Raw genomic sequence first — 15,912 nt, 5'->3', positions numbered from 1 at the left:
GTATTGGCAGTCAGGGAAGGCTGAATTGAAAAAAAAAGTTGTCACTGCAGCCGGGAGGCAAAATTGTAAATGGCCGGACTTCTCCGGAAGCAAATGCAACAGATCCGGCTTGCTGCTGTTGAGTTTCCTGCCCGACTCTCTTTTGCGGTTGCACTGCCCAGGTGGGGGTGAAAGGCCGGCAAGATGGCGCTGGCCATTCAGCTGCCTCGCTTCCTTATCGCCCGGCTGCTGACTGGCAGAGCTGCCCGCTCGGCCCGGTTCGGACCCGCAGAGGCGTTGGCACCCTTCCCTGGCTACTGCTGCTGCTGCCGCCTCAACCTCAGCCTCAGCGCCCCCGGGGCCGGCTGGGCCCGAGCAGCTACGGCCCCTTGCTTCAGCCGCCGCTGCCGCCCCCTCCTCGGCCCTTCCCCACGCCCCGCTGCCGCCGCTGCAGCCGCCTTCGTCCTCCCGGGCCCTGGCCCTTGCCCCCCGCCTCCCGAGAGGAGTTACAGCAGCACGGAGGAATCGCCTCGGCAGCAGCCGCCACGGCAGCAGACCAGGGTAATGTATTTGGGGCTGTTCAACCCCCTTGTCTGGCTCCGCACCCGAGTCTACGCCTTCCTCATTTGGGCCTATTTCGACCAGGAGTTCAGCATCGCCGAGTTCACCGAGGGAGCGAAGCAGGTTTGTCCTCCCCCTCCCAAGGAGTCGTCTTAATCCTTTGCAACCCAATGCCTCGGGGCTTAAAGTGTGTCTGGAGGGGAGGGAGAAGGATGACCCCTGGTTGTCAGTGCCAATGTTTCCTTTAAATTTATACTCGGAAGATCTGGATCCTTGTGATTTGGGGCGAATCACTTAATTTCACACAGTTGACCTCGGCTTCCTCATTTGTATTAGGAGGGAATTGGACAGATCTATGAGAACCTGCCCAACTCCACTTAGTACTCTTTATTGGAAACTGCCTGAATTGGGGATCAGATGAAACTTTTATAAAGGTTATTCATTATTTCAGGTTCAGTTTCTGATGTTTGCTCTCGGAGAGAGACATTCTTATGATAATACCTGTCTTGTCATGAATGTTCCTGTGGCTTTAAGACGGGTGTGTTTTGTTCATCATTCATTGCCTTTTCCTTGACGTGAACAGCTCAACCAAACGAACATCAGAACATTTAATCATAGGAATTTGATAGTCTTCTTTACAGTAACTATAATATAATTAAGATTCTAAATAGAATTTAAATCCTTCACATTCTTGAAACAGTAAATAAAGTGATTGGTTGTAATATTGTATCTGTGTTCAAAAGATTGTTTTTGCCTTATCCCCAGTCAATAAACATTTATTTATTAAGTGCCTATTGTGTTCCCATTCTGTACCAAGTTCTAGAAATAACAAATACAAAAACAAAATAGTTCTTGTTCTGAAAGTGCTTACAAGCCAAAAGAGGAGACCACATACAGATATGAATATGTGTGTGTGTCATATACATGTAACATATTTAACATATAAGCAAATTATACTTATAGCTGAAAGATACCTGAGTGATCAAAGAATACAGTAGCTTAATTCCCCCCCCCCCCAAAAAAAAAAGGACCTGGTTTTAAATCCCAGCTCTGAAATTTACTATTTTTACATGGTTCAGATACACTTTCTGATACAAGGATTAGAAATTTTTTGAATATCAGAAATGCCATATTTCTTTAATCCTGGCTGGGCCAAAGAATGACTGAATGCCACTGATTAGACTCTCACATATTCAGGAGGCATGGAAACTTGAGGAAGACAAAAGATAGTTAGAGATAACTGGTAAAGAAAGGAAGAGAAATGAGTGAGACTTGTCTTATTACTTAGTGTTGTCATTAAGAGCCTCCTATTAACATGTATACTATTATTGTATTTAATTTATACTTTAACATTTAACATGTATTGATCAACCTGCCATCTGGGGGAGAGAGTGGGGAGGAGGGGAAAAATTGGAACAAAAGGTTGGCAATTGTCAATGCTGTAAAATTACCCATGCTTATAACTTGTAAATAAAAAGCTATAATTTAAAAGAAAGAAAGAAACAATTGTAGAACTAAGTGGGGAAAAAAGAGCCTCCTATTAGCAAAAGTTGGTGGAGAAAATGGACTCAAGTTCTAGTCATTTGCTGTTTAGATCTTGAGCTAGCCTTGTAAACCTTCCTGTTTGTCAATCTGTAAAATGGAGATAATAATAATTGACTTCCCTGAATCAGGATACTTGTGATAAATAAATAAGATGGGGTAGGTGAGGTTTTTTGCACTGAATAATAGAATTTTAGAAGTGGAAAAGACTATAAATGTGATCTGGTCAATACCTTTTTTTTCATGAAGACACTATTAACTTGACATCTCAAAACTAAGTAGTAGCAGTGCTTGAAGAAAAATCCACTTTTTCTGTCTTCCCAACAAGTGTCCTTTCTACTATACCAAGGTATTGTACATATTTGACAATACTGTATTATGGCAGAATGATTCTGCTATCTTCTTGAAGAAAAATATATGTGAGGATCATATAACTAATATTTCCATATTTATGAATGAAGATGTATATTTAGAGTATATGTAGTACCATGCTAGGACACAGACCTATCCTTCCTTCAGGAAGTTTACAATTAATCTAAGAAAATGAGACATATATGAAAAGTCACCCCCTCTCAAAAAAAAAAAAAAAAAAAAAAAAAAAAGGCCCAAACTTGTGATTTCATTAGTGCAAGCAACTCCCAATTAAAAAAAAAAACTACTTCTATCAATGCTGATCAACAGCTTAGGGTCTAGGACATTCAAAGGTTAAACAACTTGACCAGAGTCACTCAAATTAAGGACCTCTGATTCCAAATTACTTATTCTGCTCCACCATATATACATACAAACATATACGTACATATATACATATATATGTCCCATATATATATACATATAGTGTACATTTTGTATAGTGGAATGAATACTGAAATATATTATATTATATACTATAAATGTAACTCTGTGTGTGTGTGTGTGTGTGTGTGTGTAATTTATATTTATATACATTTATTCAGACAGGCTTATATGTGTGTAGTACACTAGTTTGAGTGCTAGGTCTAGAATCAGGAAGATCTCATATATGGTTTGAGACATTAATTATGTGATCCTGGGCAAGTCATTTAATTTGTTTGCCTCAGTTTTCTCAACTGCAAAATGGGGACAATAACAATATCTACCTTGAAGATTGTTGGCAGAGTCAAATGAGATATTTGGAAAGTATTTAGCAGTCTCTGGCATAATAATAACTAAATAACTGCTTATTCTCTCCCCTAGAGAATCATAGGAATTTGACAGTCTTCTTTACAGTAACTATAATATAATTAAGATTCTAAATAGAATTTAAATCCTTCACATTCTTGACCATGTGAAAAATGTTTGGCAGATGTAGAAGAGTAGATCTCTTCTAAATCTGATTCATTGCAAAAGTCCCACTGCTTGCATCCTTTTCAAATGGGAATACCACTACCAACTTTTCTCTGCCTCTATTTTTTCTTCTATGAGTAAAATGTTGAGAGTCGTGTCCAACTTAGCATACTTTTGAGTCAATTACTACTGAAAAATCTCATGTTCTTCTTCTATAGTGTGTATTGTTTATACTTGTATATAAAAGGAAAAGCCTCTTTCTTGGTATTGTGAAATATCTAATCTCTTTTTTTTTTCTTTTTTGATGAAGGCTTTTGCTCATGTATCTAAGCTGCTTTCTCAGTGTAAATTTGATCTTCTAGAAGAGCTTGTAACCAAGGAGGTAAAATAATAATTTTTCTTCTTTAAAAAAAAACAAACAAACAAACAAAAAATTAATACTTTGATCTTATATTAAGCGCTAATTTTATGTATTTGAAATATAACAAAATATTCTTTGTAAGCACTCCCAAAGAATGCCAGTATTATATATGTGTGCTGCCAGATAGGTGGTGGTGGGATGCAGTGATAGATTTGGAATTGGAAAGACAGTCCTACCGCACTAACTGCGTGACCCCAGTGAAAAGACTTAACCTCTCCTACCCTCAGTTTCCTCACTTGTAAAATGTGATTAATCATCATATCTTTCTTATAAGATCAAATGAGAGAATAACATAAGTAAAGTGCTTTGCAAATCTTACAGCAATATATGTAGTATTGATTATTTTTAGAAGTTGTCAAAGCAGTGAACTCTGATATTTTAGCTCATGTAAGTTTCAGGTAGTTTGTTGAATATTATCTTATCAATATGCATCCTTCCTCCATTATTAAAGTTCACAAGTCATCTATACCTTCTCATGCTATGTAACTGTTATCAATATCTTCCCATAAATCTTCTACAGGAGTTCCACCTAGCACATTGGGGTGGCTCTTTGAGATCTCTGAATATTGATTGGCTGGGTACTTTACTGTGTTTACTTCCTTGTTTACTATTCCTCACTCTGACTACATGATTGGCTCACCTCTATATTGTTTAATGATTTCTTTGATGTTACTTCTGTATAACACATAAAACAAACATAAAAATAACTAAATTGTAACATAATTAAAGATAAAGTGACATGTTTAAATAGTTTTTTACAACTTTGGATCACGAATAATTTGTTTGACTATTTAGAGCTACTTACATGAGGATTGCTAAACATAGTAATAAAATTTAGAAATGAGAAAGAAAATGTATTTTCTTTTTTTTTTTTCCTAAGCGCTATTTAGTCTTTGAAATCATATTTTAATTGGTGAATTCAATAAAACTATTGGCTTGATTTTTCCAAACTCAGGTACTCCAAGTGTTGAAGGAAAAAGTTGCTTCACTGCCTGACAACTATAAGACTGCACTTGCTGCTGAGTTAGATGAAATTGTATATACTGCAACAGGTGACATCTCCATTTACTATGATGATAAAGGTATGAATTGACATATACATCTGAATTATCCATAGTGACAAAGATGAATTCAGACACATAATTCCAAAATTATGATCTACATTGCTTTTGGATAGTTTTCTTGTGTCGCTTTGATTTTATAGGATCTAAGAATACTGAAATAATAAGCCTATTTTATGAAAACCTGACTCAGAATGAACTATAAAACTGCTCAAAGCTTTTCTCTATCATTCTCTTTATGCTACTTAAAGATGTTATCACATCTCAGATTGAAGAAAATCATCAGTTTGAGATGTATTACCTTCTTTTTGAATTTGCCCTATTCATGAGTCATAATTTGGCTTGAGTTTTCAAGGAAGTAAATATGAGTTTAGTTTTAAAAGTTTCTCAGTGAGTGGAGATAGGTTTGGATGTAAGGTAAAGGAAGAAAAAAACTAAACTACATTGTATCAGCTAAGAACTGATAAATAATATCACCTATCCTGGTTATTTAATAAGAATTTGAAAACAAGTTAAGTTTCAAAACTAAATTGTGTGTAACTTGATTATAGTACATCTGAGTAGAATGGTAAACTTTTATTTTTACCATGAATTTAACAAACAACACAAGCATTCTAATACATAACAAATAAAAAATATTGCATATGAAACAATAAATGTGAAGTTAATGTGAAGGGGGTTTTTTGCTTTTTTTTTTTTTTATTTCCCCCAAGGCATTGGGGTTAAGTGACTTGCCCAGGGTCACACAGCTAGGAAGTGTTATGTGTCTGAGGTCAGATTTGAACTCAGATCCTCCTGACTTCAGGGCTGTTGCTCTATCCATTGCGCCACCTAGCGCCCCTGTGAAGTTATTTTTTAATGGATATTAAATTTAACTATAGTAGTAACAAATTGCCTCATTTGTGGCTGCTTTAGAGTTTCTGGGTTTTTTTTTTTTTTTTTTTTTTTACATTTTTTAAGGTCTTGTTAATATTCTCTTCACTTATTTTTTCCTCTCTATTAGTCCCACGTGGAAACCTTCCTTATAACATTAATATTGTCAAATAAAACAAATAAGAACTATATCTGTGTCTGTCCAACTCATTCTAAGACATGTCTAATCTTGTAATTTCCCCCCATTCAAAAATTTTTTATGACTTCCCTTTTTTTTTTTCTAGGATAAAACAAAAACTCTTTGATCTGGCTTTTAAAGCCTTCCTGGATCTGGTTCCATCTACCGTTCCAGAAGTTTTAGGCATTTCTCCTTGGGAATTTTAATTTCTAACCAAATTGGATAACTAGCTATTTTTTGTTGTCTTTATGTTGCCAGTACCCAGTAGAGAGCAGCTTAAATTTCTTAAGTGAATTGAAAGTCCATTAACTATTATCTTATAACTGATTCTAATAAACATATTTATCTGGTTTTCTAGCTTACAGCAAATTAGAAAGAATAATAGTATTATTAAAGGAAGAAATGCTGATATTTTTACAACTAAGGAAGATTCAAATATAAAACCTATTGCAGCCTAGCTGAAAAGTTTAGCAATATGAGACGTTTTTATGGTGACAAACAATTCAACAATACCCTGAGGATATTGCTTTACTACAACACATAATAATCATGAATGTTAATGATGATGATCTAGAAAAGATGATTATCTCATATATTATCTTTTGGAGGTTTTTTGTGGATAATGAGAAAGTTTTATTAACAGAAATTACTAATAGATGTTGCTAATTTGCTTTTTCTAAAAATTCAGTTTTATTTTGTTTTCAACTCTGAATTCTCTCCTTACCTCCCCTTCCCTTACATCGAGAAAGCAAGGTAAACAAAACCTATTGCAAACATGTATAGTCAGTCAAAACACATTTCTGCATTAATCCTCTTCACAAAATTCTAAAAGCAACATTTTTCAGTCTTCATTCTGAGTCTGTCATCTCTTCATCTGAAAGTTGGTAGCATGTGTTATGAGGTCTCTAGAGTTGTGGTTGATCATTGTATTGATCAGAGTTCCTAAGTCCTTCAGAATTGTTTGCCTTTACAATATTGTTATCTTATATGTTATTTTCCCATTTCTGAAATGACTTCATTTTTCATTTATGTATTCCTTCATCATTTCTTAAAGCACAATAGTTTCCCATCCTGTTCATGTACCATAACTTATTTGGCCATTTACTAGTTGATGAGTACTTCCTCAATTTCTAATTCTTTGCCACCACAAAAAGAGCTACTATAAATATTTTTGTATACATAGGTCCTTCACCTTTTTTTTTTTTTTTTGAGGTATAGACTTAGTAGCAGCATTGCTGGGACAAAAGGTATGCAAAGTTCAGCAGCTTTCTAGACATAGGTTCAGATTTTTTTTCCCAGTGACTGGACCAGTTTATAACTCCATCACCAGTATATTAATATGCCTGCTTTCCTACAACCTCTCTAAAATTTGTTATTTTTCCTTTTCTGTCATCCAATCTGCCAAGTATGAGGTAGTAAGTACATCAGAAGTTGTCTTAATTTGCATGTTTCTATTGGTTATTTAAAGCATCTTTACATTTGACTATTGATATTGAGCAGTTAAGTGGAGTCATGAATAGAGTGCCAGGCCTGGAGTTAGAAGACTCATCTTCTGGAGATCAAATCTGACTTCGAACACTTAATAGCTGTGTGATTCTAGACGAGTCACTTAACTCTGCTTGCCTCAGCTTCTCATCTGTAAAATTGATTGGAGAAGGAAATGGTAAACTATCCAGTATTTTTGTCAAGAGTTAAATGCCAAATGCAACAAAGAGTCAAACACTAATGCGTAACATTGATAATTGAGATTTCTTCCTCTGAAAACTGACTCTTAGTGTCCTTTGACCATTTATAAATTAGAGAAGGGTTCTTATTCTTATCAATTTCGTTAAGTTCCTTAACTATGTTTTTAAAAAATAAGACCTTTATCAGAGATACTTGTTACAAAGCTATTTCCCCCAATTGTTTTTCTAATTTTAAATGCATTTTGTTTATACAAAATAAAATGTTAATATAATAAAAATTATTAACCACTTTTGAATCTTTCTGTGTCTTGTCTGGTCATAAATTATTCTCCTATCTATATATTTGATCAGCCTTCTTTCAGTATTCCCCTAATTTGTGATATTTGTTTTAAGAAGGAAGAAAAATATAGACTGCATTTCAGAAAGATTTTCTTTTTATAATTATTTTTAAGTTTGCATTATTTTATTGTTCAAAAATACTTATGGACAATGCCTCATTCCCGTGTGTGTTTGTTACACACACACACACACACACACACACACACACACACACACACACACAACAACAACTCCTTTACCTAGTTATGCAATGTTTCCTTTAAAACAATTCTGCAATACATATAAACTGATGTTTATGTAGTGCTTTAATGATAGCACTTTACAAATATTGCACCATTTGAATAGCACAATAGCTCTTTAAGAGAGAACTATCTTTTTCATTTTGCACATTAGGAAATTGAGACAGAAAGAGATTGCAAGGTACAAGGGATTTTCCAGTGATCACAGCTAGTGGCAGAGATAAGATTTAAATCAAGTTCTTTCTGACTCCAAGTTTAACACCCTTATCAGACATACCATGCTGCTTCTATCATTCTCATTTTTCATGAGGAAACAGGCCCAGAGGAGTTAAATATTTGCCCAAGATTGTATAGATGGCAATCAGAAGTAGAACTTGAACCCAGGCTTTATGATTCCAAGTCCAGTATTTTTTCTAGTTTAATTATGAAAATGAATTACTGTACTATAGATTCAATATGAAAAGAGGGCCTATAAGAAGTCAGTTTGAATTTAAATAAACTGTGTTCTGCTTTGTAACTTAAAATAGATTGTTCTTTTTATTCTTTTTCTCTCTTGTGGTCAATTTGAATGTTGAATTACATTAAATTAAATATTAAATTACATTATTTGGGGAATCCATATATGTTGAATAAGTTGAGAATATATTTGCAAAAACTTCACAGTGATTTGCTAATTTAGGAATCTGCAGAAAGCATATGTAAAACTTCATGGTGATTTGTCAATTTAGGATCTGCAGAAAGTATATGCATATATCTGATACATAAGGTCATTAGTTGGTAAAAAAATAACTTTTTTAAATGGATTACAATTTTTCAGATAGTCTGAAGGATTACTTTGTTCACACCAGTTGGTTTCTGATTTGAATAGAAACAATATTCCGTAAAAGTGCTTTTCATAGAAAGACTATTTCAATATCCCTGATAAAACTCTAATTGGAACCAAAATATTCCAGATTCAGCTAGTGGATCAGAATGTAGAAATTAAACAACATTCTATCTGGTGTGATCATGATAATTTTATATTTATTTCTTCCTACTTTTCAATGGAAGACAGTTTCTGTTGATTTGGAAATAAAATTGATTTTTGAGATTCTTTAATGTTTTTTTTCTCCAACCAAGTTAATTCATCCTTTCTTTGTGCACCTTTTGACTTGCCATTATATGAAAATCTTACTGTTTTTTTGCATGTCACAAATTTAAAAGAGAGACTTCTGAGTTTATTAATTGTCAGCCACTCCATACACATGCATATACATACATACACATACACACACACACACACACACACACACACACACACACACAGAGTTTGTAGTTGTATATTTGCAATGTTGATGTATTTGCTAAAGTGCATTAAGCAAATAATATTTTTACCACAAATGTTTGTAGTTGTGGCCCTCCTATTTTTAATTTATGTTCATTATTTATTAGGTACAGCAAAGTAAACTAGCTTAGATTAGTCTCATTTGTCAATTTGGGGTTGCCACATTTTCATATTTCAATTTCTTCTTTAGTAATCTTGTTGACAAAACTTTGTATGTATTCTGGTTTTTTGTCTAGAATTATTATGCTAATCTGGGGAGGTAGCTTTAATTTATTTTTAGAAAAATGGTATGATGTATACTTTAACATATTTAATATGTGTTAGACTACCTGCCATCTAGGGGAGGGGGTGGGGGGAAGGAGGGAAAAGTTGGAACAGAAGATTTTGCAAGGGTTAATGTTGAAAAATTACCCATGTATATGTTTTGTAAATAAAAAGCTATAATTAAAAAAGAAAAGAAAAATGGTATGATGGTTGTTAAGGAACATTTGTTAGAATTATATTTTTTTTTACTGCTCTTCACTGATTTTTTTTCCTTTTACATTATAGCTATATTACATTCACTGATAATAGCTATAGGGACAATAATTTGTAAAATCTTGAATGTTGAACTTATTGAATATTGTGTATTTGATATATTTTTGTTTGTTTTTCTTATCAAGGAAGGAAATTTGTTCATATCCTGATGTGTTTTTGGTATCTAACCAGTGCCAAACTCCCTGATGAGACATTAAGCGGAACTAAAATATTTCAAGTTCAACTAGGGGATCAGAATGTAGAAACTAAACAACTTCTTAGTGCAAACTATGAGTAAGTCTCTTGAAATTTCTTTGTTTCCTCCTCTTGAGAGTAGAAAATTTGATACCAAGGAGTAAAACCTCATAATAAAAAAATATATATAATTTTTAAAAGGATTGAGGAAAAAGAAATACTATATGAATTATAGAGGTTTGATTTCATAAACTTAAGAGATAGTAATAGTGCTGAAATTTAGTCAAATGACAGATGGATCATGAAATGCTTGTGGAGACTAAATACTGTGTTCTCATACTATTTGGTCTTTGAATATCAGTACCACAATTCTTAGTTGTCAAAATCAATCATTTTTAATAATAAAATGTATTTGTAAAGATATGAAATATTTGCTTTAATAATAGCCAGTTAAGGAAAAAACATTAGATGTTTCTAGAGGTAAGAAAGTAGTTACTACATTATTGACCTTATTTGTTTTTGCTTTCAATTTTCAATATCCCTTAAAACAAAAAATAAAGGAGAAGGAGGGGGAAGACAATTGAGCAATACAAAGAAATATATCAACCACATCTAACATTATATTTGTATCCTACATCTACAGCTTCCCACCTGCAAAGAAGGGAGAGAGGTTCATTTTCTCATTCCCTTGTCAGCAACTAGCTAATTGACAGTTCTTAAAAAAAAAATTATATTCTTCATTTCTATGTCTTTAAAGTTTAATTTCTTTAGATTTTTCCTTTGATCATAGAGAGCCCAGCATATCTTAATAAAAAGTTCAAATTAGTTTTGTAGACTCTATTCTTTGTTGGTTTTGAAACAGTTACCGTCAGTATTGATAGTTTATTTTATAATAAAGTAGTGATAATAAAAACAAGTGTAATACCTATATATTTGGCAAAATTTAGGTGAAAGGGTGACACTAGAGCACTGAAGCATGTTCTGGTGCTGACATCAATTTAATTTAACAAATGATTATTTAAGCACTGTGTCAGTCCTAATGCCTAGATAAGGAATATTTCCTTAGATATTAAGAAGCAAAGAAAATCTACTTGTATTTGAATGAATGAGAATTATTTTTTACAAAATAATACCCAAAGCAGCAGGATAAAGAAAGACATTCATTATATATTTTTATGTGTGAATACTACTTGCAAAGATAATTAAGAAATTATTATTTTGTCATGTGATACTGAGGCATATCAAATAATGAAATAGTCTTAATTTTAATTTGGCTAGTCACCAGAAAATATGCATTTAAAGCATGAACATACCCTTGAGTTATATGACAATTTTTTTGGTTGTTCATTTGGTAAATTAAATGTTTTGCTTAGGTAGAGGTTCTTTGTTTTGGTTTATATTTATCATTAGATAGATATTTGCTACTTAGTTGATTGTTTAAAAAATAAGATAATTATAAATTATATAATTATCCAAGTATTTTACAATTGATTTTATTATGAGTTCTTTATGCTATCTTTTGTTTTAGATTTCAGAGAGAGTTTACACAAGGAGTGAAACCTGACTGGACAATTGCAAGGGTTGAACATTCGAAATTATTAGAATAATCATCTTTCTCTTGGAAAATCAGCTTTTGGATTTTTAAGAACTGCTGTGACAAACTAAAAATAGAACTTTTTGGATCATTTGATCTCCACATAATCTATTCTGTGGATTAATTTTGTATTTGAAATATTTACAGTATCTTGATGTGACACAATAAAATAATTTGCAGATCCTCACCACTTTATATAAAATACTTTTTAAAAACTAGACTTTTTGATGTTGTAAATGATCACTACGCATATGCCATCAGGCATGGATTTTATTGCCCTTACAAGAGGGATTTTATAGAGGGATTACAAAACCCTAAAGACTTAAATATTTGGTGCTTAATTCACTTACAGAATTTAATCAGGTCCACTATAAGGGTTTTTTGTGTTATTTTCTTTTTAATGATAAATAAAATTCATCTCTTGAGAAGACTAGTTTTGCTGAGAAAGTCACACAAATTGTGATTTTGAACCAACTGAGTATTTTGATAAGATAGTGGTTGCCAAGGGAAGATACCTATACCTGAATACCATTCATCTTTCACAGGCAAATATATGTACAGGAAGTTTAAAAGCTTGAAGTAAATTCACCAACTTCTAAACCTCAAATAATTAAAATGTTAGGTTGGAACAGAGTATTTAGTTGAGTATGTTAATTGGAAACCATCATTCTACAGATAAGAAAACTAAGATACATGGACTTAAGTGACTTGTCCAAAGTTATACAGCTAATTAATGGCAGGCCCAATATTTATGATCCTCAGTTCACTATTTTTCCCACAATGACATAGGCTTGGGCCCAAAATGATTTTCAGCTGTTTAGGAATAGCAGACTTATTTCCAAGTAAAAAGCAGGTCTTACTAGTTCAGGGCTTTTTTTCCAGTATTGCCTGCCTTTTTCTTTCTCTCTCTCTCTCTCTCTCTCTCCTCTCTCTCTCTCTCTCTTTCTCTCTCTGTGTCTCTCTATATCTCACTCTGTCTCTTTCTCTGTCTATCTGTCTTACTCTTCCTCCCTCTCTTCCTTCTCCCTCAACCTTTCCCCTTTCTTTTCTCCTCTCTCTCTTGTTTACTCTTTCCCCCCTTTTTTTTGTTTAAGACTCTGTGACCTTTTGTCACTCAAGCTGGAGGTACAAAACCTCATGAGCCTGATTCCATTGCTTTCACCTGGGTCAGTTCACTTAAGGGCAGCACCTTTGGAACTCGTGACTTTGGTGCTAGACTTAGTGTGGACAACCAGTTGGCTTTAGCCCATTGCAACTCAGAGTTCCAGCTTCCCCAATGTCAGGGACTACAGGTGTGTCACCACTCCCTCTACCAATTGCTTTCTTAGCTTTCTTACTCAAAATTTCTTTGTCATTTTCATAAATATTTGATTGATTTGCCTTTCATATTTTTCCCAGGTTGTTTTGTGCTACATGGATGAAATAAAGCTGTCAATAGAAAAATCAAGAACTTCAAGTTTTATCTCATTTCAAGGAACTTTTAAGTGGCATTTTGCATGTAATGTGATAGGCACCATTCAAAGCAATTCAGCCCCTATAATAATTAAAATCAAATTTTCAGCTTGGTGGTGAGTAGCACTCAATTGTGTCTACTGTGTTTTCCCTGCTTATCCTTCTCAAATTTGGGATTGTTGAATTCCAATACTTAAGAGTAATATAACAACACATAATTTATATATATATATATGGCTTGTTTTTATAGCCTTTTTAAAATCAAGTAAAAAAACTGGAAAAAATTTTCTCTTTACATGGACTTTATTGTTGTATTCTATCTCCAGGAAAATCCTTAAAACTCTCAAAATGACATGCTTATAATTTTGAAATTATCATAACACTTTTTAAATAAATAAAGCAGGTGAAAATTTTGTTTTGATATGAAGCTGCTTCTTGGTTACATTGCCTAGAAATATAAAACATAATAATGAGTCAATGTGTCTTTAAAAAAGGACAAAAAAAATCATTGATATGATTTGAGGCCAGTGTGTGTTTGCCTTATTTTCAGTTTTAGGCCAGGCTTAGTTTACAAACTACATTTTTATTTATATAACATAAAAACCAAAGATCTCTTACTAAAAATTTGTTGCAAGGTCAGTGAGTTTTAAACCTAGTAATCTTGATGCCTTAAAAGATGTTTTATACTTGTAAATTATTTCGGTTGTTATCAGTGCATTTTGAGACAAAAAGAAAAATATTCAGATTAGCCAGAATTTCTTTCCACTGTGGTCAGTCAGTAAATGTTCATTGTGCATTTACTCTTGTGAGTACTATGCTAGGTTTCTGCAGGAGATGGAAAAAAAGGCATAGGAAAGTTTTCCTAGCTAAAATCATTTTCTGATAACATTGTTAATGTGTAATTAATAACATTATTCCTATGTAACTGACTGTTCCTGAAAATATTGCTTCACCACCTAATGTATTTTTGTGGAATTAATTGAAGCATTAAATGAAATGTACCTTTAGATGATATGGTCTTGTTTAGAGAATAATACTATGGCATAGAACTCAACAAGTCATTTAAGACAATATATAAGTGCCACGCAGTCTTGAATGCTATAGGAATTAGAAAGCAGAAAGTCAATAAGAATTATCGTACATCAGTTTGCTTTTCAGGATGCTTTACTTTCCTCTCCACTATCTAAATCCTACCCATCTTTTAAGATGGGCCTTCTTTATGAAAATCTCCCTGCTAATCCTAACCCTTTTGAGAAGCATCATACAGTGAAAACAGCAAAAGGATAGGAATCAGGAAGTTTGGATTTACACAGTTGTGATTGGGAGCAAACAAGTCACTTAATCTCTCCGAATATCAGTTTCCTTATCTGTAAAAATGGGGATAATACTAGCACATTAAAAAAAAAAAAAAAAAAAAAAACCTTAGAAGACATCCTCCACCGTTTTGTCTAGAATCCTCAACATGGATAGGAAGTACATAGGATCTGAAGGGTTTTTATGGGTAGAGACACCACTGGAAGAAAAGTCCGTATCTTTGGGATATGCGAGATCTTCTAAGCAGCCACAGTACTTGCATTACCTACCTCACAGGGTTGTTGTGAGGAAAATGCTTTGTAAACACAAGCTTTATACAAGTGTGAGTCTTTATTAATAAAGAAAGCCTTCATATCAATTCTTACAGACTTTTAGGTCTTCATAACAAGAATATTCTGCTATTTAAAAATTTTTAAATCAGGTATACTGCCCACATGCTATTTGTTTCTTTTTTGCAAACAGTAATCATGTTGTATACTGTGACCTAAGATGGACTAAATCAAGGATCAACTGCCTAGTGGCTAATCATGGTAGTTTTATCTATTTATTCTCATAAGGAAAATAATGTCATGACCTTTTTGGGGAGGAAGGAGGGTTGTGTGATTTTTAGTATGATAAGGGAGACACAGGCTTAAATTGTGTCTCTAATTCAAGTAACTTTTTTTTTTTTTTAAGCAAGGAGAAGGATGGTAAGTGGCAAAAGAATATTTAGACTTGCTTCAAAGTTATCTTGGATCTTAGGAGGAAGAGATAATAGGGTTATCTTAGGCACCAATGTAAATAAGTCCATTAAAGTAGAGTTCATAAAGAAAAATCACTGAAGACTGCAAGAAAAATAAACCAAGAAGTAAGGATAAAATTAGTCTTGCATACATATATAAATGTGAGGTTATCTATATTTACTTTCTTGTCTTTCCCCTTTTTAAAGTACAATTTTAAAAAATAAACAAATTAATTTTACTTGAAATCTGTCATTATTTCAAAATCAGGGATCAAAGAGAGATGAATATCCAGCTTTGTTCCATATTAGTCCAAATATATAGGTTATCCTGTAATGTAGAGTCTATCTCCAAAATGAGATTCTTTTGAAAGAAAAGGAAATATATTGGCATATCCTGAAAAACGATTATAGGCTGCAGATAAGTTTTATACAAGGCAGATTTAAAGAGAATAGTCTATATTCGGACTATTAGATTATGTTTAAGAAGAATGATTTGACAAGGCTTGCTGTAATACCATCATGTTATGTTTTCTCTTTTTCAGACTCAATTCTGTTAGCCTAGATTTGAAATTAACTCAGTTGAGTTGAACCTGGCTGGCTTTGTTGATGAGAA

General features: G+C 33.3%; 1 protein-coding gene and 1 long non-coding RNA gene across 2 annotated transcripts; both read left to right on the top strand.

Annotated features, from left to right (window-relative positions):
• Window positions 1–120: 120 nt before the first annotated feature.
• MAIP1 (matrix AAA peptidase interacting protein 1) lies at window positions 121–11,999 on the top strand. Its single transcript, XM_051985925.1, has 5 exons — window positions 121–663; window positions 3,698–3,769; window positions 4,764–4,890; window positions 10,170–10,317; window positions 11,747–11,999. The coding sequence occupies exons 1-5, from the start codon at window positions 184–186 to the stop codon at window positions 11,823–11,825; spliced, it is 906 nt and encodes a 301-aa protein (XP_051841885.1). The 5' UTR covers window positions 121–183; the 3' UTR covers window positions 11,826–11,999.
• A 754-nt stretch (window positions 12,000–12,753) lies between these two features.
• LOC127554425 (uncharacterized) lies at window positions 12,754–14,936 on the top strand. Its single transcript, XR_007951982.1, has 2 exons — window positions 12,754–13,104; window positions 13,211–14,936. It is a non-coding gene; the product is annotated as an uncharacterized LOC127554425 (long non-coding RNA).
• Window positions 14,937–15,912: the final 976 nt, after the last annotated feature.

Source organism: Antechinus flavipes, chromosome 3, assembly GCF_016432865.1.
Source record: "Antechinus flavipes isolate AdamAnt ecotype Samford, QLD, Australia chromosome 3, AdamAnt_v2, whole genome shotgun sequence".
Lineage (NCBI taxonomy): Eukaryota > Metazoa > Chordata > Mammalia > Dasyuromorphia > Dasyuridae > Antechinus > Antechinus flavipes.
This window is presented reverse-complemented; position numbering and strand designations above follow the sequence as displayed.

Coding starts and splice junctions, on each gene's coding strand:
- MAIP1 (XM_051985925.1), top strand. CDS start 184: ATGGCGCTGGCCATTCAGCTGCCTCGCTTCCTTATCGCCCGGCTGCTG. Junction 664..3,697: donor TCACCGAGGGAGCGAAGCAG/GTTTGTCCTCCC, acceptor TTTTTGATGAAG/GCTTTTGCTCATGTATCTAA. Junction 3,770..4,763: donor AAGAGCTTGTAACCAAGGAG/GTAAAATAATAA, acceptor TTCCAAACTCAG/GTACTCCAAGTGTTGAAGGA.